We start from the raw sequence: 22,718 nt of genomic DNA on the forward strand, positions 1-22,718 counted from the left end.
GCTAAAAAATTATATCTAGTGTCTGAATAATATTTGGATTGACTGGTTTGATATATATATATATATATATATATATATATATATATATATATATATATATATATATATATATATATATATATATATATATATATATATATATATATATATATATATACACACACACACACACACAGACATATTTGTGTGTATACTTTTATGTGAAAGTACAAGTAAAGCAAGTAAAACAGAATTAGACCTTGAATACAATAAAGGTGAAAGAAACAAACTTGATGGTTATACCACATGACATTTTTAGAGTCATTAAATTGAAACTTTGAAAATGAAAATGGTATTAAAGTTTTTCAAAACCATATGATTACAAAAAATATTTATAAGAATTTGGCACATGTGATCTAGATCACGGACACATATGTAGTACTCCATTGTCCCACAAAGAACTTTACAGTTGTTCACTTATCCTGTAGAACAGAGATGATATGAAAACACCACCATAGCATCAAAACCTCAAAACCTCTCTTTCTAAAATAAGAAAGCAAGAACATGATTCTAACTTAAGATTCCCAGTTTCTTCTCTGAAGGGCAACAGTGCTAAGTAGACAAACCGCAAGATAGCGTGTTTGTTTCTGGGAACGGAGCAGCTTGAGCTGTTTTAAGTAGCCCTGAGAGGTATTGAGCTAATTCTGTTAGCCAGGTACAAACCCCACGGGCAGGACCCAGATCTGCACAGCCTGCATATGCATCGGAGCTGACAGGTAGGGGAAGTTTTTAACCAAACTCACTTCTACGCCACACCTGGTACGAATAGAGAGGTGGATTCAGCGTTTCCTGAAAACACAGACTACCATTACAGTCATAAATAGTGACTGGCTGAGATGTGTATACGCTAAAGGTCTGCGTACGGTTGCCCTTACTGAACATGGCATTGAGCCGTCTTCCAATACCGAAATCCCCACACACACGAGCTCAGAGATGCACACACACAGTGGGCAGACATGGAGAGAAGTGACAGAATGCCACTGGCTGCCAGACTGCCCTGCTCAGGGCCAAGAGCACTAAAATGGTTTCCGTAGTGACAGGACTAATCCCATCACCGAGCACAGAGAGAGGGTGTATTTAGCTTCCACACTCAGAAACCCCGCTGCCGAGCACACGAGACGCCAAAACCATCCTTTTGCATCTGACTCATATACGCGTTATCCAGATGTCACAGCATATTTATCTAACAATGTTTTTTTGCAAATTCATGTTTTCCTGCTGACGTCTAACAGGGCAGGGTAATAAACATTTAATTATTTCTGTCTTCGATCACGTGGGTCGTGACAAACGCGACGGGTCTGGAAGTTTCCAGGCCGTGGCTCCTGTCTTACCTTGCTGAGGATGTAGATGGTGTCTCCTCTCTTGAAGGACAGCTCATCGGGATGGTCACCAGCACAATCCCACAAGCCCTGGAAGTAGTTTTCATAGTCTGTGCTCTTGTTCACTGCTGCAGGGGAGAGAATAATAGAAGACTGAATCACTTGCTACCAAAAACAAAAAACATTTAATTAATGAATAAAGAGTAGATTGTGATAACATTCCATCTTTTTAAAAGTGGCATTCCAATATACACTCTCAATTTATGCATCACAAAATGCCCAGCAAGCAATTTTGCGTTTAAAAGACGTCTAATAGCCGTCCAAACACAGCCCTAAAACAAGGCAAAATTTAGGCTGCCAGTAAAAATTTAACAGACGAAATGAAACCAATACCCTTGTAATCACTGTTGACTTTGCTTACATGATGGAATATCATACATCTCGCAAGTTATTTTGGCAAAAACGACATGTAACCAAATTCAAGGTTATTTTGGCTAGAAGTGTGTTACTCATATCGGGGCTATAGTTAACCGAGACGGTGAAATGGCGCCTATTGCTTGCTGAGTGTTTATGATGGGCTGTAAAAATGGTGATTGTTAGGTTGTTGGTTTGGTCTCTGAACACCATCCCATCTGTCTGTCTGTCCATGCATGTGCACTGTTCAAAGGTTAGGGGTCAGTAAGATGTTTTTGAATGAAAGTTGAAAGTGTCTTATGCTCACTAAAGCTGCATTTATTTGATCAAAATACATTAAAGGTGCCCTAGATTATGTTTTTAAAAGATGTAATATAAGTCTAAGGTGTCCCCTGAATGTGTCTGTGAAGTTTCAGCTCAAAATACCCCATAGATTTTTTTTATTAATTTTTTTAACTGCCTATTTTGGGGCATCATTATAAACGCACCGATTTTATGCTGCGGCCCCTTTAAATGCTCACACTCCCCACCCCGGGAGCTTGCGCTTGCCTTAAACAGTGCCTTAAAGTTTACACAGCTAATATAACCCTCAAAATGGATCTTTACAAAGTGTTCGTCATGCATGCGGCATGCATGCGTCGGATTATGTGAGTATTGTATACTGTTATATTGTTTACTTCTGATTTTGAATGAGTTTGATAGTGCTCCGTGCTAACGGGTAATGCTACACTGTTGGAGAGATTTATAAAGAATGAAGTTGTGTTTATGCATTATACAGACTGCAAGTGTTTAAAAATGAAAATAGCGACGGCTCTCTTGTCTCCGTGAATACAGTAATAACCGATGGTAACTTTAACCACATTTAACAGTACATTAGCAACATGCTAATGAAACATTTAGAAAGACAATTTACAAATATCACTAAAAATATCATGTTATCATGGATCATGTCAGTTATTATTGCTCCATCTGCCATTTTTCGCTATTGTTCTTGCTTGCTTACCTAGTCTGATGATTTGGTTGTGCACATCCAGACGTTAATACTGGCTGCTCTTGTCTAATGCCTTTTATAATGTTGGAAACGTGGGCTGGCATATGCAAATATTGGGGGCGTACACCCCGACTGTTACGTAACAGTCGGTGTTATGTTGAGATTCGCCTGTTCTTCGGAGGTCTCCATTGTTTCCTCCTTAAGAAGGAGGAAACAATGGAGTTTGAGACTCACTGTATGTCATTTCCATGTTCCTTGTTATTTAACTATGCCAAGATAAATTCAATTTTTCATTCGAGGGCACCTTTAAAATGGTAATATTATTACAATTTAAAATAACCGTTTTCTGTTTTAACTTTAATATATTTTAAAGGGTAATTTATTCCTGTGATGGCAAAGCTGAATTTTCTGGTCTTCAGTGTCACATGATCCTTAAGAAATCATTCTAATATGCTGATTTGTAATAGTTTGTCTTATTATCATCAATGTTGAAAACAGTTGTGCTGCTTCATTTTGTGGAAACCATGATGCATCTTTTTCAGGATTCTTTAAAAGACTAGTTCACCCAAAAATGAAAATTCTGTCATCATTTACTCACCCTCAAGTTGTTCCAAACCTTTATGAGTTTTTGTTGAACACAAAAGAATATATTTTGAAGAATGTTGGTAACCAAACAGTTGACTGTAGCCATTTACTTCATAGTATTTTTTTTCCTGCTATCGAAGTCAACGGCTACCGTCAACTGTTTGGTTACCAACATTCTTCAAAATATCTTCTTTTGTGTTCAACAAAAGAAACTCATACAGGTTTGTAAAAACATTTTTGGGAGAACTATCCCTATAATGAACAAAGTTCAAAAGAACAACATATAGTTATAAAATAGAAATCTTTTGTAACATTATAAATGCCTTCACCATCAATTTTGATCAATTTAATGCGTCCTTGAAGAATAAAAGTATTAATTTCCTTTAAAAACTTTTAAATGATAGTGGATAATTCCAGGCTTTTCTCTACATGTTTTAATATGCTACTATACACATTTAATATGTGGCTTAAAGTGTCCCTGCTAAGTTGGTGAAAGACCCCAGTGTAAGTGTTTTTCTGGCTCAGAAAGTTCCACTAGTGGGCAGCAGAGAGTATAAATTGCTGAGCTGTGGCTGCAGAGGTGGGATGAAACTAACAAACCCTCTAATGAAAGATCCCTCATTACAGTTAACATGTAATGTTACATGCCATATTTGTTGAAAGTTAACATTTTTGTTCATCTGAGATGGCAAAAAAAAGCTTGAGCTTAAAGGATTAGTTCACTTCAGAATTAAAATTTCTTGATAATGTCATTCAATATGTCTGTCTTTCTTTCTTCAGTCAAAAAGAAATTAAGGTTTTTGAGGAAAACATTCCAGGATTTTTCTCCATATAGTGGATATAGAGGTTCAATAGTTTGAAGGTCCAAAATGACAGTTTCAGTGCAGCTTCAAAGGGCTCTACACGATCCCAGCCGAGGAATAAGGGTCTTATCTAGGTCACGCGTGATGTAGACGGTAGTACCGCGGTAGGCCGAAAAACTCCATCTTATTTTCTCCTCCTACTTCAAAATCGTCCAACATCGTTGTTTTACCTTTTTTTTGTAAAGGCCATTTGAGTTAGTCTTTGTACATTCACTTTGTAAACACTTGCTCAGTACTTCAGCCTACGTCACACGTGACTTTTCCAACATGATTACGTAATGCGTGGCGCATCGCAGAGCTAGTGCAAGATGAGCATTTGTGGTTAAAAAGGATATAAATCTTTTTTTTTTTTAGAAAATGACCGATCGTTTCACTAGATACGCCCCTTATTCCTCATCTGGGATCATGTAGAGCCCTTTGAAGCTGCAGTGAAACTGCAATTTGGACCTTTAACCCTTTGGTAGCCACTGAAGTTCACTATATGGAGAATAATCCTGGAATGTTTTCCTCCGAGACCTTAATTTCTTTTTGACTGACGAAAGAAAGACATAAAGATCTTGGATGACATGGGGGTGAGTAAATTATCAGGAAAAATTAATTCTGAAGTGAACGAATCCTTTAAGTTTCAGTCTCTCATTTTATCTCGAAACTGAAGCATTGTGGATGAAATATGTTAAAGTGTTGTTTCAGGTCGATTTGCTCTTGGGTTAACAGTTAACCCGCTCATGCTGTAGAGCATTATTTATTCATATTTACTAAAGGCAGCACCATGAGTAAGTGTACAAGAAAAGCGCTTTCTTATAAAGAAAAAAAAAAAAATACCCCTAAAGGTAAATATCTTGCAACAGACTTTATAGCTGGCAGATTCCCAGCTATGCTGATTTGGCAGATTATTATAATTATTTTCTAAATATAACCATACCCACTGCTGTTTTATGATTTTATTTAGGGCTGCATCTTAAAACAAGCAGGCATTAGTGTTACACCTGCTGCAGTGATCTGGTCTCAGTAGTTACATAAATGCATCTAGGATTTTAAAACATTATGCAAAAAAAAATCCTATCAAAAGATGACAACAAATACTAATAAAGAAAATTCATATGAGATCCGTGAAGCCTGTAGTTTCCCCTCCATTATGGCTCTTTGTCGTGCTCTAGCTGGCCTCCTCCCCTGAGCATCTGTCACAAGATCCTGCCTCAGCCATCGTTTCTGTCAGCAGGACTTCCTGTGCTGTGAGCCTGGAGCAGAGGGCCATGGTGGGCCACAGTGCACCAATGGAGTCAACTTCCTGCCAGTGCCTACCAACCCCTGCCCAGTGCCCAGCACTCGGCAGGATACATGCTTCCCTCACACAGGGAGAGAAAAACCACTAAACCATTTTTAAATAAAAACTGCGATGATGGCGAGAGTATTGTTTGGCGTTTGTCTTACCAATGAACATTATGTCAAATTAAATATCATTACTTTAAGAAACAGACAATAAAAATTCAGCAAGAATTCCAGGTCTCTTCCTGAAGGCCCTTCCTGTGGTCCAGACAACCTTCCCACTCCTGTCATCAGTGTTACTTCACCATCTAACCTCCCATATGTACCTGCAATATCCTGAAATGATTGTCACTTAAAGACCTCATCCCTTTCTTTTTCTTTTTTCCCCCCTATCTTTGTCCTTTTTTATATAAAAAAAAGTTGGAGAGACAAATGAGAGCCACCCGGGCAGATCTGGGAGTCTATGTGGTGTTATGGGACAGCGGGGCAGGTAGGGGATGGACAGGCCTGGTGACCTAGTGATAATTACCTGTCACAGGGTTAGATGGTGGTGGAGGTTTGTTGGCCAGGGTCACTGTTGGTTTAACAGGCTGGGGTGCTTCTTCCTCTGAGAGGGAGAGAATAGATGTGCCAGTCAGAGTGGAGAGAAACGTACCAAATTCACAATTTCTGTAGCCATTTTCCACCATATCCATAGGGGAATCAACCTCAGAGGTTTTTATATTAATATTTATGTTGATTATCAATATAGAAATTAAATAAATCATAATAAAATACTATACTATAATATAATGCACTTCAGAATCCCTGTGACCCTTCATAGGACAAACAAATATGAAATTTAGGTGCAAACCAGGAAGTTCTTCATAGATGTCATCATCGATAATTGCTGGCATGGCTGATTGGGACACAGTTAAGCAGTCATCATATTCTTCTTCATCTTCAGGAATGATTCCACCCATGTCTGAGTGAAAACAAATATACAAGAAATTATGCATTTGTGCAAATAAGACACCTGATAGACCAAGTTTAGTGATTGAATACTACCTTTAATCAAAAAGTCAATGTGCTCCACCCACTCTTTTGCATCTTTCTCGGACGCAGCACAGAACTGCAGCAAAAAGGTGTTATAAGAGATAATCATCTGATGATAAGGATAAACACTGCATGTTTTACATGAAATGAGAGGTGACCAACCTGATATACACGCTTGTCTGGAGCCGAGATCTCAAAGCAGCAATCTCGCTTTGCATCTTTCCGCAGGGTGTTGTTCATTTTGACGGAGTATCCGACGATATTAAACTCTCCCTTCTGCTGTTTATCTAGTGAACATTACTGTAGATTATTCAATGGTCCATTCAAGAAAAGAGAAATTGAATTCAGGGCTACATTTAATTGGTGATGACCACTGTTGGGTGACCAATGCATTACAAGTAATGTGAGTCATGTAATCAGATTACTTTGTTTCAATTAACTATTGAAGTAACGCATAACTTTTAAATTTACAACAAAATATCTGAGTTACTTTTTCAAATAAGTAAAGCAAGTTACTATGTTTTTTCATTTATTGACTGACAGCTCCCCTGTCTCCATGTTGAGAGAAATCAAGAGGGAAGAGGTGTTGTGTGCTCAAATTAAAAATGCTAAATTACGCAAATATACTCTATGTATTTAATCTCACTTTATTAACCAATATCTTTGCTGCTGACCTTCAATGATTCAATTCAACCATACTAATGAGTAAAAATAATTTTAGATAAAAATTACATTTATGTTTTTTTTTGTTTTTTTTTTGTGCCAAAGTAAGAGTGTTGAACTTTCTTCTCCTTTCCTATTTTTCTGCAGTCCAGAATGGCAGCAGAGCTGAAAGGTTTGTTTGAGCTGCGCCCTCTACTGTACAGGAGTTTGATTTGCATTTCCTTCAGTGTGAGGCTCATTCATTTCACTTTTAGTGTGAAATAGGGGTTAAATGACTTCAGATTTTTTTGAGTTGACATTTATAGGTTTAAAGTAGAGTCTACTAATCGCTTTATGACGACACAAATAAGCCTGAACCTCGAGCTGAGACTTGAACGTGGGATGCCTTGTGTACACCTATGGCATAGCGCTACCCACAAGGCTATTGCTCCAACATAACACCTTATTTTTATCAGTTCTTTTGTATTTGGGTCATTATATTTCTCATGTGTGAAAATTAATTCTACCTGGCAGCATCCTTTACTAATAGTGAAGTTGTGGGGGATTTAGTTACTAAGAAATATATGCTAGAACTTTTCGGTTTCTAAGGTATTTTATTGATAAATCACAGAACAGTGTTGACCATACAACTCTGCGCTACTGAATGTTTCTGTGTGCACGCGATCTGCAAGTGATGTGCGAGCTACTGTCTGTATTTATGTGTGCGTGTTACAATGCAGCAGCACATTAGTTTAGAATGGCGATTAAATAACGTGTACAGTAAGCAGTTTAAAACCTGATCAATAATGAGCATCCAGATGGTATAATCAAACATATCTTGTGGAGCGTTCTTGGAGTATGCATTTATTTGTCATTTTAACTGTTAGAAAGGGAGTGTAAAAGTGGACTTCAAAGATTTCTTATCCTGTTGCGCCCTCTATAGGCCATGATCAGCGACTAGTCAAAGCTTAAAGTCAAGCTTAAGACTAGTCAAACTTAAAGGGTTAGTTCACCCAAAAATGAAAATAATGTAATTTATTACTCACCCTCATGTCGTTCTACACCCGTAAGACCTTCATTCATCTGCGGAACACTAATCAAGATATTTATGATTAAATCCGTTGGCTCAGTAAATCTCAAGATCCATCAATAATAAGATTTATCAATAAAATACCTTAGAAACCAAAAAGTTCTAGCATATATTTCTTAGTAACGAAATCCCCCACAACTTCACTATTAGTAAAGGATGAATCAGTGATTCGGATCTCCTATCAAACAGCTAAACTGCTGAAATCACGTGACTTTGGCGCTCCGAGTCACTGATTCAATTCGTAAAGCTCCGAAGCAGTGTTTTGAAATCGGCCATCACTAGATATTGTTAAAAAGTCGTTATTCAGGGGTTTTTTGGTGCACAAAAAGTATTCTCGTTGCTTTATAATATTAAGGTAGAACCACCGAACTCACATGAACTGTTTTAAATATGTTTTTAGTACCTTTATGGATCTTGAGATTTACAATGGCATTGCTGTCTATAGGCCATTGAGGCCTCACTGAGCCATCGGATTTAATCAAAAATATCTTAATTTGTGTTCTGAAAATGAATGAAGGTCTTACGGATGTAGAACGACATGAGGGTGAGTAATAAATGACATTATTTTCATTTTTGGGTGAACTAACCCTTTAAAGCATCATGGCAGAGCATTAAAGTCGACAAGTCAATTAGTCGACAAGTCTGTGCAACCCCTAGTTTGAAATGGCCTTTACATTTGCCATAAAACTGTTTTATATTTTAACTGTTAAAACAAACAATCAAACCTAGCCTAGATAATGCAGAAGTAATGTAACACATTACTTTCCATAAAAAGTACCGCAATTAGTTACTTTTTTAGAGAGTAACGCTATATTGTAATGCATTACTTTTAAAAGTAACTTTCCCCAACACTGGTAATGACACATCTGATCATAATAGTAGCCTTCCCACCTTTTTCACTTCCATAGTAGTAGAATATGTTGCTGCTTAAGGCGCACCATCTCTTCTGCCACTCATTGCCAAAGAAGCTGTGATCTATAAGAAGTCAAAAGGAGGTTATTTTTTTTTCCATGTTTTTTTTCCCTCACAAACAACCTGTTTGTAAACACAGTAACCTACCCTTTCGGCGCTTCTCCAGGTAGCCACTCTTAAAAACAGATTGAAGATCTTGAGCTGCCACTGCAGGAGACTGTTGAACTCCTGATTTCAACAAACAGATGGAAACAAAAAGTTATTAAATCTTACTTGATTTTTATGGCTAGCAGGGAGGAATCCACAAAGAGGTGCACCTGTCTTCACAACAAATTTAATACATTTGCTAAAGGCAACCAGAAAGCTACATCATCCCCCTTCAGGTTTAAAAATCAAAGGTCGATGTCAAGCGAGACTAAAGTTAGCAGAGATTCAAACCCGGATTGACTGTATAGAGTTTCATGCACCGATCTGTCAGGTACAGCAGTATGTGAAACAGATGCGTGGTCTGTTTTCAAAGCAAACCTCCCCTCTCGTTTACACTGCCCTCCCCTCTCTTGTGTACACACTACCATCGCATTGCTGAATGAGTGTGAGTGAGCAGAGCAGTGTTATGAATGACACCAGCAATTGTGGAATGTTTGCAATTATGTATAAAGTGCTGTCAAGGGAGCATGACACACGCTGACTGCGAAAAGTAAACTGAACACCCTCAGTGCTAAAGCAGATTTCTGTTAAATCTGGTAGAAAAATGTCTGGTAGAACAACTTCCAAAGAAAACATAAATCATGTGGTCTTTTAGAACAATGGCAAAAAACTCAAAAAAAAGATAGCATTTTGGATAATACTCATTGGCACAGAGCATTGCTTGATTTTCTGTCCCTTATTGTAAAATAAAAACACTACATACACTATTCTATAAACACTACTCTCTACATACACTGTTCTAAAGTTTGGGATCAGAAAGATTTCAGTTAAAAAAAAAAAAAAAAATTGTGTAAAAAACACTGTACAATATTATATATATATATATAATTGTGAATAAAAACAGAATGCAATGATGTGGAAGTTTCACATTTCAATATTTTATTCAGAATACAACATAGATGACATATCAAATGTTTAGACTGAAAAAATGTATAATTTTAAGGGAAAAATAAGTTGATTTTAAATTTCATGGCATCAACACATCTCAAAAAAGTTGGGACAAGGCCATGTTTACCATTGCGTGGCATCCCCTCTTCTTTTTATAACAGTCTGCAAACGTCTGGGGACTGAGGAGACAAGTTGCTCAAGTTTAGGAATAGGAATGTTGTCCCATTCTTGTCTAATACCGGCTTCTAGTTGCTCAACTGTCTTAGGTCTTCTTTGTCGCATCTTCCTCTTTATGATGCGCCAAATGTTTTCTATGGGTGAAAGATCTGGACTGCAGGCTGGAAATATCAGTACACGGATCCTTCTTCTACGCAGCCATGATGTTGTAATTGATGCAGTATGTGGTCTGGCATTGTCATGTTAGAAAAAATGCAAGGTCTTCCCTGAAAGAGACGACGTCTGGAGGGGAGCATATGTTGTTCTAGAACTTGGATATACCTTTCAGCATTGATGGTGCCTTTCCAGATGTGTAAGCTGCCCATGCCACACGCACTCATGCAACCCCATACCATCATAGATGCAGGCCTCTGAACTGAGCGCTGATAACAACTTGGGTTGTCCTTGTCCTCTTTAGTCCGGATGACATGGCGTCCCAGTTTTCCAAAAAGAACTTCAAATTTTGATTCGTCTGACCACAGAACAGTTTTCCACTTTGCCACAGTCCATTTTAAATGAGCCTTGGCCCAGAGAAAACGCCTGTGTTTCTGGATCATGTTTAGATATGGCTTCTTTTTTGACCTATAGAGTTTTAGCCGGCAACGGCGAATGGCACGGTGGATTGTGTTCACCGACAATGTTTTCTGGAAGTATTCCTGAGCCCATGTTATGATTTCCATTACAGTAGCATTCCTGTATGTGATGCAGTGCCGTCTAAGGGCCCGAAGATCACGGGCATCCAGTATGGTTTTCCGGCCTTGACCCTTACGCACAGAGATTGTTCCAGATTCTCTGAATCTTTGGAAGATATTATGCTCTGTAGATGATAACTTCATACTCTTTGCAATTTTTCTCTGAGAAACTCCTTTCTGATATTGCTCCACTATTTTTCGCTGCAGCATTGGGGGAATTGATGATCCTCTGCCCATCTTGACTTCTGAGAGACACTGCCACTCTGAGAGGCTCTTTTTATACCCAATCATGTTGCCAATTGACCTAATACGTTGCAAATTGGTCCTCCAGCTGTTCCTTATATGTACATTTAAGTTTTCCGGCCTCTTATTGCTACCTGTCCCAACTTTTTTGGAATGTGTAGCTCTCATGAAATCCAAAATGAGCCAATATTTGGCATGACATTTCAAAATGTCTCACTTTCAACATTTGATATGTTATCTATATTCTATTGTGAATAAAATATAAGTTTATGAGATTTGTAAATTATTGCATTCCTTTTTTATTCACAATTTGTACAGTGTCCCAACTTTTTTGGAATCGGGTTTGTATACACACATACATACAGTCAAACCAAAATTAATTCAGACACCTTGAACATTTCATTCATTAATACAGTTTATTCACTATAGTTTAAAGAAAGGGTAATGGTAATGATCTCAGAGTTAAACTGTGTCAGAAAAAAAATAATCTTAATTATGTCAGAAAACACTTAAGCAAAACATGGTCAGGTCAAAGTGTCTGAATGGGTATATTTTTGGGTATAATATGTCAGTTTACTTTATTTTGCTATCCTCATTTACATAAATGAACTATAGTGTCCTGCATCCACTAGTAAAAATATATCAAAAATGTCTGAATAATTTTTGGTTTGACTGTATATATATATTATATATTAATTAATTTTAATATGCTGATTTGGTATAAATAATCTAATAATTATTATTTGAAAATGGTTGTGTTGCTAAATGAAGTTTAGCAGTTGAGTGTCTTTTTCAGGATTTTTTTATTAGATTTGAAGAGCAGCATTTGTTTGAATTAGAAATCATTTTAACCTCAAATATGCCTTTACTGTCACTTTTGATCAGTTGAAAGTGTGTCCTTGGCTGAATAAATTTCTTTGAAAATCATATTGATCCCAAACATTTGAACTGTAATGTAACACAAAACCACCCATAACCATGAGCCATGACTTAAAACATCTAATATGAACAACATCCTTTGAATTAACTTTATCCATGTTACAACGCTAACTTCAAAAGCAGCAAACGTGGTTGCTAAAGGCTGCAAATAAATAGTGGCGACACGCTTTGCCTTCATCTTCAGCTATAAAACGAGCTTCCTTTTTATGGGCTGAATGTATAAAGAGTAAAAACTTACAGCTCTCAAACACAGAGGTGAAGCTCTCACTCTCAACAAACAAAGCCTAAGATGTGTGTGTTGTGACACATTCTTTTTTCATTAGAAGAAATCGCACATAAAATGCCTTTACCCAAATAGCGGCATTATCAGTTGCATGAGCTCATAACTTCACTTGCTTTAGTAAATTTGTCCAAAATAAATAGGTTCAAATATCAGCAGTGTGCACCAAGAGGCTTCAGTCCCATCTTTGAGCTGAACAGCTGTTCTCTCTGGCAAGCACAGGGCAAAAGGACCTATAAAACACATGAGTGCACTAGAGCTGTAAACCTCTTCCTACCATATACATACACACAAACCACTCCCAGCCTGCACCCTACCCTCTTGATACTTTGAGTTTCAGAATGCAATAATCGGATATGTGGCATGACTCAAAACGAGTCGGATGAATTATATTTCCTTGAATGTAAATTCTACCAAAAGCGTTCATTTAGCAGAAGCTAATAAAACAGAAGCCTGAATTGACATTGGCTGTGGGCGGCATTGTCTGAGCTGGAGACCATAAACCATTTGCTCAGAGACAAAAGAGAGCTAAATCCTTGACGTTTGTGCCTTCAAACCGTTCCTGAGACTGTTGCCGGGTTACATCAGTCTTTCAAGCACCTCATTCAGCTTTTGTGTTCTTCTACCACTACTAAAAAAATCTTAGACAGGACATGACAAAGGACTGCCACAATGATACTGTGTTATGACAGCTGAGGCTGCAGAAAAGATGATAAGTGATTCATTCATAACCAAATCTGTGTAAAGAATAAATTGCTATGATTCTTTTATAATACTAACAGTTACAAACTTAGCAGGAGAGAAATCAAGGGTACAGTAGCTCAGTCACATGATACTCCCATCTCACCAGTTCTTGCAGATGCTCCATACTCCTCCTCTCTTGTAACACTTTTAATATTGCAATAAATCCCACAATTTTCCACTCACCATCATAAGCGTTTTCATCATCCCTGTCAGCCTGCTCTGAGTGCAGCGATCCTCCATCATTGGTGTCTGCTTCGTCTGGCTCTGGGAACTCTTCATCTCCTACACAACAGATTCTTCATCAGCATTCCCAAAAAGAGGCAGCTAGGAGGCAATCCTCCACCAGAAAAAGACATTAAGATTCTCTAATTCAGATATTACGTATGTTGCTTGCAGGTACATGGTGCCTGGGAGGTGAAGCATGTTTGAACCAGTGATCTCAGTAGCATGCAGCATTGAGTGGCACTCAGCCATGTTGTCTAGATATTCACTAGAGACTCACTTTGCATAGATTTGAGATATTGATACAGAAGATCTCCTATAACACTAGCCTGTTTGAATCGCATTTCATATATTAAAGAGCATACTGATGGCAAAGAAAGAATTATGCACATGATTTGCGGTCTAATATTGAACTTGAGCAAAGAATTGGTCACATTGTAATGGGGGTAATAGTGCAGCTGTAAAGTGTTTCCTTGCCCACAGATGCTAAACTGTACCCACATCTCAACTGTAGGAAACACGACATTGATCACTCTTTATGTGCTGGCTTAAAACTTTTTTAAAGCACTATTTTCATATGTTCCCATCAGGAGAAGATGTTTGCATATCATGTTTGTTTAAGTAAACAAATTCACAAATTCAATGAAAGCTAACTGTATGGTGCAGCACATAGCTGCCTACAGCATACTGGGGAAGTACTAGTTCACTTCACCATGCTTGTATTTTAGCACCTCCCCTAGACACAGGCACATTGACAAACATACTAAGCACATCAAAACTTACGTTTGTCCTTGAATTCTTGAGAGTAGCTGGAACAGAGATAGTTGGATTTGTTGAATATCATCATAAAGTCAAAAACATATTCAGGCACAGGTATTGCTACATAAATCTGCCTCGTACCTCGTTTTCACATCTTTAATGCGCTTGATAAAGGCATCCTTTTTCTCTTTTGCTTTCTTGCTCAAATTCTCCCCTTTAAGGACATCCGTCAAAAATGTTTCCAGATCTGAAAACAGACACTGTTTAAGCGCAGCGTCTTGTTATTTTGCATCCTTGAATTCCTCAGCAGAATTACGACTATTAACTAATGACAAACTAGCGAATAGGCGCTACATCCTTAACAACAACAACCTAATTATGAGCGTAAACCAGCTAGAAACCATTTTCAAAAACATCGCTAGCATACCGACCCAAACTTAAAAATTAACAAATAATTTTCATCTGCAGTTGAAACTTAGCTAATACAGACTCTTTACTTTAATAACTGCTTAGTAATAAAAACAACACGTTAAAACACAAAATAAATCTATCCGCGCCAGAAAATAAATAAATAAAAAAGACTACTTTATGCTCAAACAACTACAAGGAAATATTCACATCACAACGTATTTCGGTAGACTAAACTTCCTCTTTTCAGACAAGTATGAACAGAAATAAATATAGGCTACTATAAATGGGGACAGAAAAAAAATTCTAATCTGAGTGCGCTCGAGACCTAAACGTTCGCTTTATCAACAATTGTTTTATCCAAATATTGCGATAGTACCTGAAATGAGTGTTGTTAAGTCTTCTGGGATGGACCTCATTGTGATAAACCGCTTGACCCAGCAAGATAGCCTTCGAAACACGGAAGTTACAAGTGGACTGTGAAATACGGAAGAGGCAATAACATACCCTGCAGAAACCACTATTCAAAGTAGACAGTATTATTCATCACGCCTGCTCCAGCAGAAACATTTGGGTACCTCAAACAGTGCACTCACTGGGGAATCACACGCTTCCTCATCCACTTTTACGTCCTCGGTTTGAGAGGAATAATACAAATTTAAAAACAACACTTAGTAATTTCACTGCTTTTATTGCATTATTCATTATATTGACATTCATTGAATATTGTGACGGTGATACTAGCTGTTTACATTTGGTGTTTCATTAGCGTGAGAGCGGAAAAACAGATGGGAAAGATACGGCATGCCTGTCTAATCTGAATCTAAAGAGAAAAATAACTTCACTACTTCCATTGCCAAAGCGGCAATCCTCATTTCGTGACTTTGGGTAAGTAACTGAATTTGAACTGTACCTTTGTATACATTCACTGCTGGTGCATTAAAATATTTTAGTGAGAGGATCTAAGGACCTTTCAGAGATATAGGCCTGCTGTTTGGAGTGGGGCCCACTTATCCTGAGGAGGGAGGCAGGTGAAGAATGGGGGTGATGCACAGCTTTCATAGGAAAACACATAGCTATCCATCTCCATCTGGCTCTGTGCACTCTCTCTCTCTCTCTCTCTCTCTCTCTCTCTCTCTCTGCTGTTTCACAGAGATTACTGCAGAGAACAGATCCTTGCCAGGAGATCTGCACTCTGTCACCTTCTCAAAGTACTTCTCTTAGAGGCTGATATAAGGAGAAGAATTTGGTTTTTGAGGGGGTTTAATTTTTACGAATATGGAATGTTGCATATTATAATTGGAAGGGGATGGATACTGATTTTGCAGACAAGCCTAGTGATATATTTATGCACATAAGCAAAAGGGAACTATTCATAGGAATGTCTCAAATTAAAGATTAAAAGGTTAATTTTCTTTATAAAAGTATTGGCTGGTGTTCAACACTGACATCCTGCATGCTTGTTCACTCAGCTTGAGCGCTGCTTGAACCTCATTTGACCTGGCCACAGATCCATCTGGCGTGGAGGGGGAAAGAGAGGTGAAGTGCCCTTTGACCTTTTGAAGGACAGGGGAGCAGCTTCGTATCTCATGCTCCTCGGCCGTGCCTGTTTGATCTGGACTCACCTCAGTTCACACATCTCCACTTCTGGCCACAACCCTCAAGTGGAGGAATGTGTGTGAGTGTTTTAAAGGGTTAGTTCAATCAAAAATGAAAATTCTGGCGTTAATTACTCACCTTCATGACGTTCCAAACCCGTTCTTCTTTGGAACACAAATTAAGATATTTTTGATGAAATCCAAGCGGTTTCTGATCCCCATAGAAAGCAACGGAATTACCACTTTCAAGGCCCAGAAAGGTAGTAAAGAAATCGTTAAAATAGTCCATGTGACTACAGTGGTTCAACCTTAATGTTATGAAACGACGAGAATACTTTTTGTGTGCAAAAACAAAAATGACAAATTTATTCAACACCATCTTCTCTTCCGTGTCATTCTCATACATTGTTTACATCCAGCACTCCCAGGTTCTATGTCAGAACAGCGGCTCATTATTGGCCGGCTCCTGTGTTAGCATCACACGCATACATCGTGGTGCTCACGTGGACAGCATCGGAGACTGACACGGAAGAGAAGAAATTGTTGAATAAAGTCGTTATTTTTTTAGCACACAAAAATTATTCTTGTCGTTTTATAACATTAAGGTTGAGCCACTGTACTCACATGGACTATTTTAACTATGTCTTTACTACCTTTCTGGGCCTTGAAAGTGGTTATTGTGTTGCTGTCAATAGGGGATCAGAAAGTTATCAGATTTCATCAAAAATATCTTAATTTGTGTTCCGAAGATGATCAAAGGTCTTATGGGTTTGGAACGACATGAGGGTGAGTAACTAATGATAGAATTTTCATTTTTGGGTGAACTAACCCTTTAACATGGTACATTAGTATCATCATCTTTATTAAATTAGACATATTATACTTCTCTTCATCCCAAAGATCTAGCATAATACTTTATTGTTTTCTCTAGGGTAAGAACAATGTTTTAATCATTTTTGGTCGACATGACTCTGTGGTAGCCAGCACTGTCATGCTAGTTCATATGGAAACCACAGACTGCCAGATTCTGATTCATTCCTTTTTCTGTGTCAGCTTTGTGACTTGAGTCTGTAACATTTAGCTTTGCTTTGGTTTTGTTTCAGAAAGATGGAGAATAATTTGTTTATTGGAAGAACACAAGCAGTACTGAATAGAAAGTTTTATGGCAGCCGAGTGAAGACATACTAGCCTTGAAAACATACCTGAGATGAATGAGGTCACCAGCAAATACTATGACATGTGACAAGTAAGTCATATCTGAATTAGACCACCTGAACAGCCCCCGAACATGAAGGAAGAACATCTGAGGGCACGTTCTTGCCACTGTAATTCACACTGCCTGTAGGGTGCAGGGGTATCTGTGAAGTTCAACTTTGTGATGGATGAGATGGTGTTTTTGCCCCTTGGCCTCTGAGGGATTAGGCTGCTCAGGTGTTGTTTTTAAAAGACTTAGAATTAGCTTACATTTAAACATTTAAACTGTCTTTTGACACCACTTTCAGCACCTGTTTTCTGGAGAGAAAAAGGTCTGGGCCCCCTGGATTGAACCTTGAGTTTACATTTAATGTTTCATTTGAACAAATGAATTCATGCAGCAATCATAAGTCATATCTGAAATGTACATTTGTAACTGTTGTAATTGTGTGACTCTTTGGCAGGGCTTTGATTATTAATTACTGTAGATATATTCATGAAGCTTTCGGCGTGTCTCTGAGTGACTCAGTTCCACAGGGAGCAGTAACCAGTCTTTTTATTCAGCAGTACACACTGAGGCCTCGGTTGCAGCCTCGGGAAGAAAACACTTTTATGTTAGATGAAAAGAGATGTTTGAGAAGCAGACCACGTAAGTGCAACTAGAAGAAGAATAATTGCATACTTCAGGAATTCCATAAACATGATCTATGAGATAATATCATGCTTCATAGAACTAATTTGTTCATTTGTATTCTGTGGTGTTGCTGTGGTTGGATCTTGTACGTGAGCCAGTTCTGATTAAAACACTTAAAAGGTTTAAACCCTTAAAGGGTTAGTTCACCCAAAAATGAATATTTTGTCATTAATTACTCAGCCTTGTGTCCTTTCAAACCTGTAAGACTTTCGTTCATCTGCGGAACTCTAATGAAGATCTTTTTAATGAAATCTGAGAGCTTTCTGTCCCTCCATTGACAGCCTACGCAACTACCACTTTCAAGTCCCAGAAAGGTAGTAAAGACATCATTATATGACTCCAGTGGTTTAACCTCAATTTTATGAAGCAACGCAAGTGCTTTGTTTGCACAAAAAACACAATTTACCACTTTATTTACAAAATAGTCTGCTTTCGCGTCAACAGAACATGCATGTCGTGGTGCTCTCATGAACGCACATTGGAGATTAATATTTTGTAAACAAAGTAGTAATTTTTTTTTTTTTTTTTTTTGGGCAAACAAAGCATGCGTCGCTTCATAAAATTGAGGTTAAACCACTGGAGTCACATGGATTACTTTAATGATGTCTTTACTACCTTTCTGGGGCACTGTAAAAAATGACCGTGATTTTAACAGTAAAAGACTGTAAAAATGCTGCGGTGAAAAACTGTTAATTGGTTTACAGAAAGTTTCCGTACTATATACGGTGAATAACTGTAATAGATCTAACGGTACATTTAATGTAATTTTACGGTAAAATACCGTTAAATTCACAGTTTTTGAAAGTAAAAAATAACAATTCATTGTAAAATTTACAGTGAAAAAACGTAAATTGACATTCCCACAATTCCCTGCGTGACACTTCACATTTGATATATTTTTGTTGAAATAACTCTGTTTCTTCTTAGTTTTTCTCATTTTTTTCTAATCGGTTATGTACATTAGGGTTTTATGTTACATCTAATGTTGTTAAATTAATGTTTATTGCATTTTTAAAATTTCATGCATGTTACCATGATGGTGTTTAGTGTGTGTGTGAATGACACTGTGTGCACCTTCTATATATTAGTATTGTCCTCCTCAGCTTGTGGAAAAGCTGCTTGTGATGAACTTTGATTCATCATGTGACTCTTATCACCACTGGGTTTGGTGACTGTCAGTGTATTATAAAGATACAAAACAGATATTAGTACTTCATTAGGTTGGTAAATTAACATTATATCAGTTAATGAAATATGTTATTTTACCGTAAATTTTACTGGGATTTTTTTTACAGTGTACTGAAATCCAATGTTAAATATACATATTTAAAATGTAAAATTCACATGTAACTCCGTAAGTAGGTTTACGGTTTGATGTCATTTTTACAGTATTGTTCTGGTAACCACAGCTGCCGGTATTTTTCCGTAGAAACAACGGGATTTTTTTTACAGTGGGCTTGAAAGTGGCACATGCAGAGACTGTCAATGGAGAGACAGAAAGCGCTCAGATTTCATTAAAATATCTTCATTTGTGTTCTGAACATGAACAAATGTGTGTTTTTAATGACATAAGGGTGAGTAATTAATGACAGAATTTTTGGGTGAACTAACCCTTTAAAGGGATATTTCACTCAAAACTGAAAATTCTTTTTCATTTATGCACCCTTATTTCGCCAACCTTTATGGCTTTTTTCTTCTGCAGAACACAAACAAAAAAAAGATATTTTGTTTACCTGTTTTTGTCCATACATTGAAATCAATTGATTCCAAAGAAACATTGGACATTTTTCAAAAAACAAAAAATCTTCTTGGTGTTCCACAGTGGAAAGAAAGTCATAGATTGTACATGAGCGTGAGTAAATGAAGACAGATTGTCATTTTTGAGTGAACAATCCCTTTAAGTGGTATAAGCTTTACATAACTGCACACTCAAAATTCATATATATGGTTTGCATATGTGTTTCTTGATGTTTATATTTGGTGGTTCTGCTCTAATTTTGCTCCACCCTCAGCATATCTGCATGAAGCCCACCTGCATAGGAATGACAAAAGGGACCACCAAGCTTAAATGCATGTTTCCATGGAAACCAGCTGAAGGCTGACTGCACTGACTTTAAATGCCTGCATAGACATTACAGCCTGAGTCAGTGGACTAGCAGTGCATGGGCCTTTCCTCTTTAGGCATTAGCTGTCGGGACAGGAATTGTACTTTGCACAGATGGTTCATCGCTCCTGGGATGCTGGGATGACCAAAAATATGTCAGGCTCCCTAACCAAAGCCATAAACTTAGGCTGCAAAACACTTGAGAAAATAACATTGTTGCAGGAGCCTCAAACTACATGTACATATTATGCATGCTGAATGGTTTCACATCAGTTTGCATTAAGAAACAGTCGATTGTTCAATTTGGGTAGGATTGTGAAAATGATGTGACTGTCAAACTGGCATTCTTTAATAAGTAAATAACAGATAATTAACATATGTATCTGCAGTGATACCCAGGTCCTATGTGAGTTATGGTGATGCATAATCACTGTAGAAAGGCAAATTTGGTTTATCCAGCATTCTATTTTACAACCTCAGCATTCACAATAGCTGTGAAAGAGCTGACTTCCACATCCAAAGTACATGATATATTTCAAATATTGGTATGTACAGATGTACAAAGTTCTCTCAAGGTGAGGGTAACAATGATATTTTTGAGCAACACGTTATTTTTTTATTTTTTATTCAGTGCGTTTTGTCTAGCAGTGCTTTAATGACTAATGGGCTATCAAAGAATATAAAGATGTTTTTAAAAATAAGCATTTATTCTAAGCCATTCCCTGCATGCAAAAACTAAAATAAAATAAAAATCTTTCTTGGGTAGTTAGCTGGATTTGGATTGCTTCTCTGTGCCAAATCTTAACTCAGTCTTTAACCTGGTTAAAGAATGCCGATCACGTGTTTGGTTTCGTCAAAGGACGTCAGTCAAACTATTTGTTCAGCCTCGATTTGGCGCTAAGCCCGTAGAGCTCCGAACAAGTTTCAGTTGCCTACACATATTTTTGTTTAGGATCCAGTTTTCTAAATAATAGTTTAGATATTATAATCCTTATTTATTAAACTAACTTGAAGATTCGAGGATTTAAAACCTACTTTGATTATATTTGAAAAGCCCTCAGACCACGATTGAAGACGTAATATGCCGCTAGGTCTACCGTGGTGATAGTATAATATCAATCCTACACTGTGTAGGTGTAAATAGCCAGATCTAATTCTAGGACTCGGATCATGCGTCTCTAAAAAATGCCTCTGTGCGGTGTGAGCTCCTGGCTGGTAGGCCTCATTTCCATTTCAACACTTACGCTGCAATTGCAACGTGGCGTCAGATGTTTGGAAATTATCCTAGCTAGATTTCTCCAAAGCTAGATTTCACTGAACACTCTTCTCGAGGTAGTCTACCACTGATTTTGTCTCGTATAAAGTTTTGTATTGGTATCCTCACAATTAAATTTCCTACAGGAACAGAACTTGTACTTCATCGTGTAGGCCTGTAGCCTATATAGCATTAAAAATCACTCGAGTCACCCTAATTGTTAAACAGGATACACCAGCCAATAGAAGATACGATAAGAACTAATCGTGGTTAAACCATTTATATATTTTGAAAAATAAATTATAGGATACCTAAAAGTGTCCGTTAAACTTATGTGTAGGATATAGAACCGGAGTTGACAGTCTTTTTATTGTGCAAAAAGTGAAAAGCGTTTGCCAAGATCCTGCCTGGTCGATAAAGATTAAAACTGAGTTCTTTTACGGCTGTAACAATCAATCGAATTAGTCAAGAGAACATAGGCCTATAGAGTTAACATAGATCTTGAGAGACACCAGGGCCGAAGCATTCAAATGAGATCGTTTATTAGCTATTAATTCAGATAGCCTAGTAGGTTATTTGGGATTAAAAAGTAGCCTATCGATATTTTAAATATTAGTAGCAGACCTAAGTCTTTGTTTAGCCTATTATAAGATCATTCCTTGCGTCGTTGCCCGTTGATAAAGCGATACTTTATTTGACTCTTGTTATTAGCTGCACTGGTCTGATTTGGGACACAGTTAGCCTCCATTAATCACATCTAAATCTATACAATGTGTTAAATAAATAATTATCATAAATTATATAAGCTAAATAATTATTTTTTTTAAAAATGTGGTTTGACTGTTCAATTCCGTTCTCATTCTCAGCGGCGGATTGAATTACGTGGAGTGCTGCCTCAACACCAACCCCCTGTCGAAGGTTTAATAGGCAATAAAATTTAATTGCTGAACTCCAAAACGTTATAGCTCTTGGCTAGGAGATTCCCTGTGTCGTCAGATACAGTAAAGGGCTTATTTGTGTACGCAGCATCAAGACATCAATCTCTTTCTTGATGTATTCTGTTTTTAGTCTACAAATTTGATAGCATCTAAAACTTCCCATTGGGTTAATTTTATACAG

General features: G+C 37.5%; 1 protein-coding gene and 1 long non-coding RNA gene across 3 annotated transcripts in view; one reads left to right on the forward strand and one right to left on the reverse strand.

Annotated features, from left to right (window-relative positions):
* skap2 (src kinase associated phosphoprotein 2) overlaps positions 1-15,388 on the reverse strand; it is a 24,315-nt gene extending 8,927 nt beyond the window's left edge. Inside the window, exons 1-12 of the mRNA XM_048152098.1 lie at positions 15,351-15,388; positions 15,134-15,231; positions 14,488-14,593; positions 14,371-14,396; positions 13,549-13,647; positions 9,304-9,384; positions 9,136-9,219; positions 6,675-6,799; positions 6,525-6,588; positions 6,331-6,441; positions 6,007-6,084; positions 1,371-1,486 (exon numbers count right to left, since the gene is read on the reverse strand). Coding sequence (XP_048008055.1) covers positions 1,371-1,486; positions 6,007-6,084; positions 6,331-6,441; positions 6,525-6,588; positions 6,675-6,799; positions 9,136-9,219; positions 9,304-9,384; positions 13,549-13,647; positions 14,371-14,396; positions 14,488-14,593; positions 15,134-15,231; positions 15,351-15,373 — 1,011 coding nt within the window. The 5' untranslated portion in view covers positions 15,374-15,388. The remainder of the gene's footprint in view (positions 1-1,370; positions 1,487-6,006; positions 6,085-6,330; positions 6,442-6,524; positions 6,589-6,674; positions 6,800-9,135; positions 9,220-9,303; positions 9,385-13,548; positions 13,648-14,370; positions 14,397-14,487; positions 14,594-15,133; positions 15,232-15,350) is intronic.
* On the forward strand, positions 15,211-21,002 carry LOC125242963. 2 transcript variants are annotated; one of them, XR_007178954.1, is made up of 4 exons: positions 15,211-15,328; positions 15,524-15,642; positions 17,456-18,195; positions 20,253-21,002. It is a non-coding gene; the product is annotated as an uncharacterized LOC125242963 (long non-coding RNA). The 2 variants fall into 2 exon arrangements; XR_007178953.1 differs by lacking the exon at positions 20,253-21,002 and having other exon boundaries at positions 17,456-18,474.
* The last annotated feature ends 1,716 nt before the right edge of the window (positions 21,003-22,718 follow it).

Source organism: Megalobrama amblycephala, linkage group LG13 (genome assembly GCF_018812025.1).
Source record: "Megalobrama amblycephala isolate DHTTF-2021 linkage group LG13, ASM1881202v1, whole genome shotgun sequence".
NCBI classification, from domain to species: Eukaryota; Metazoa; Chordata; class Actinopteri; order Cypriniformes; family Xenocyprididae; genus Megalobrama; species Megalobrama amblycephala.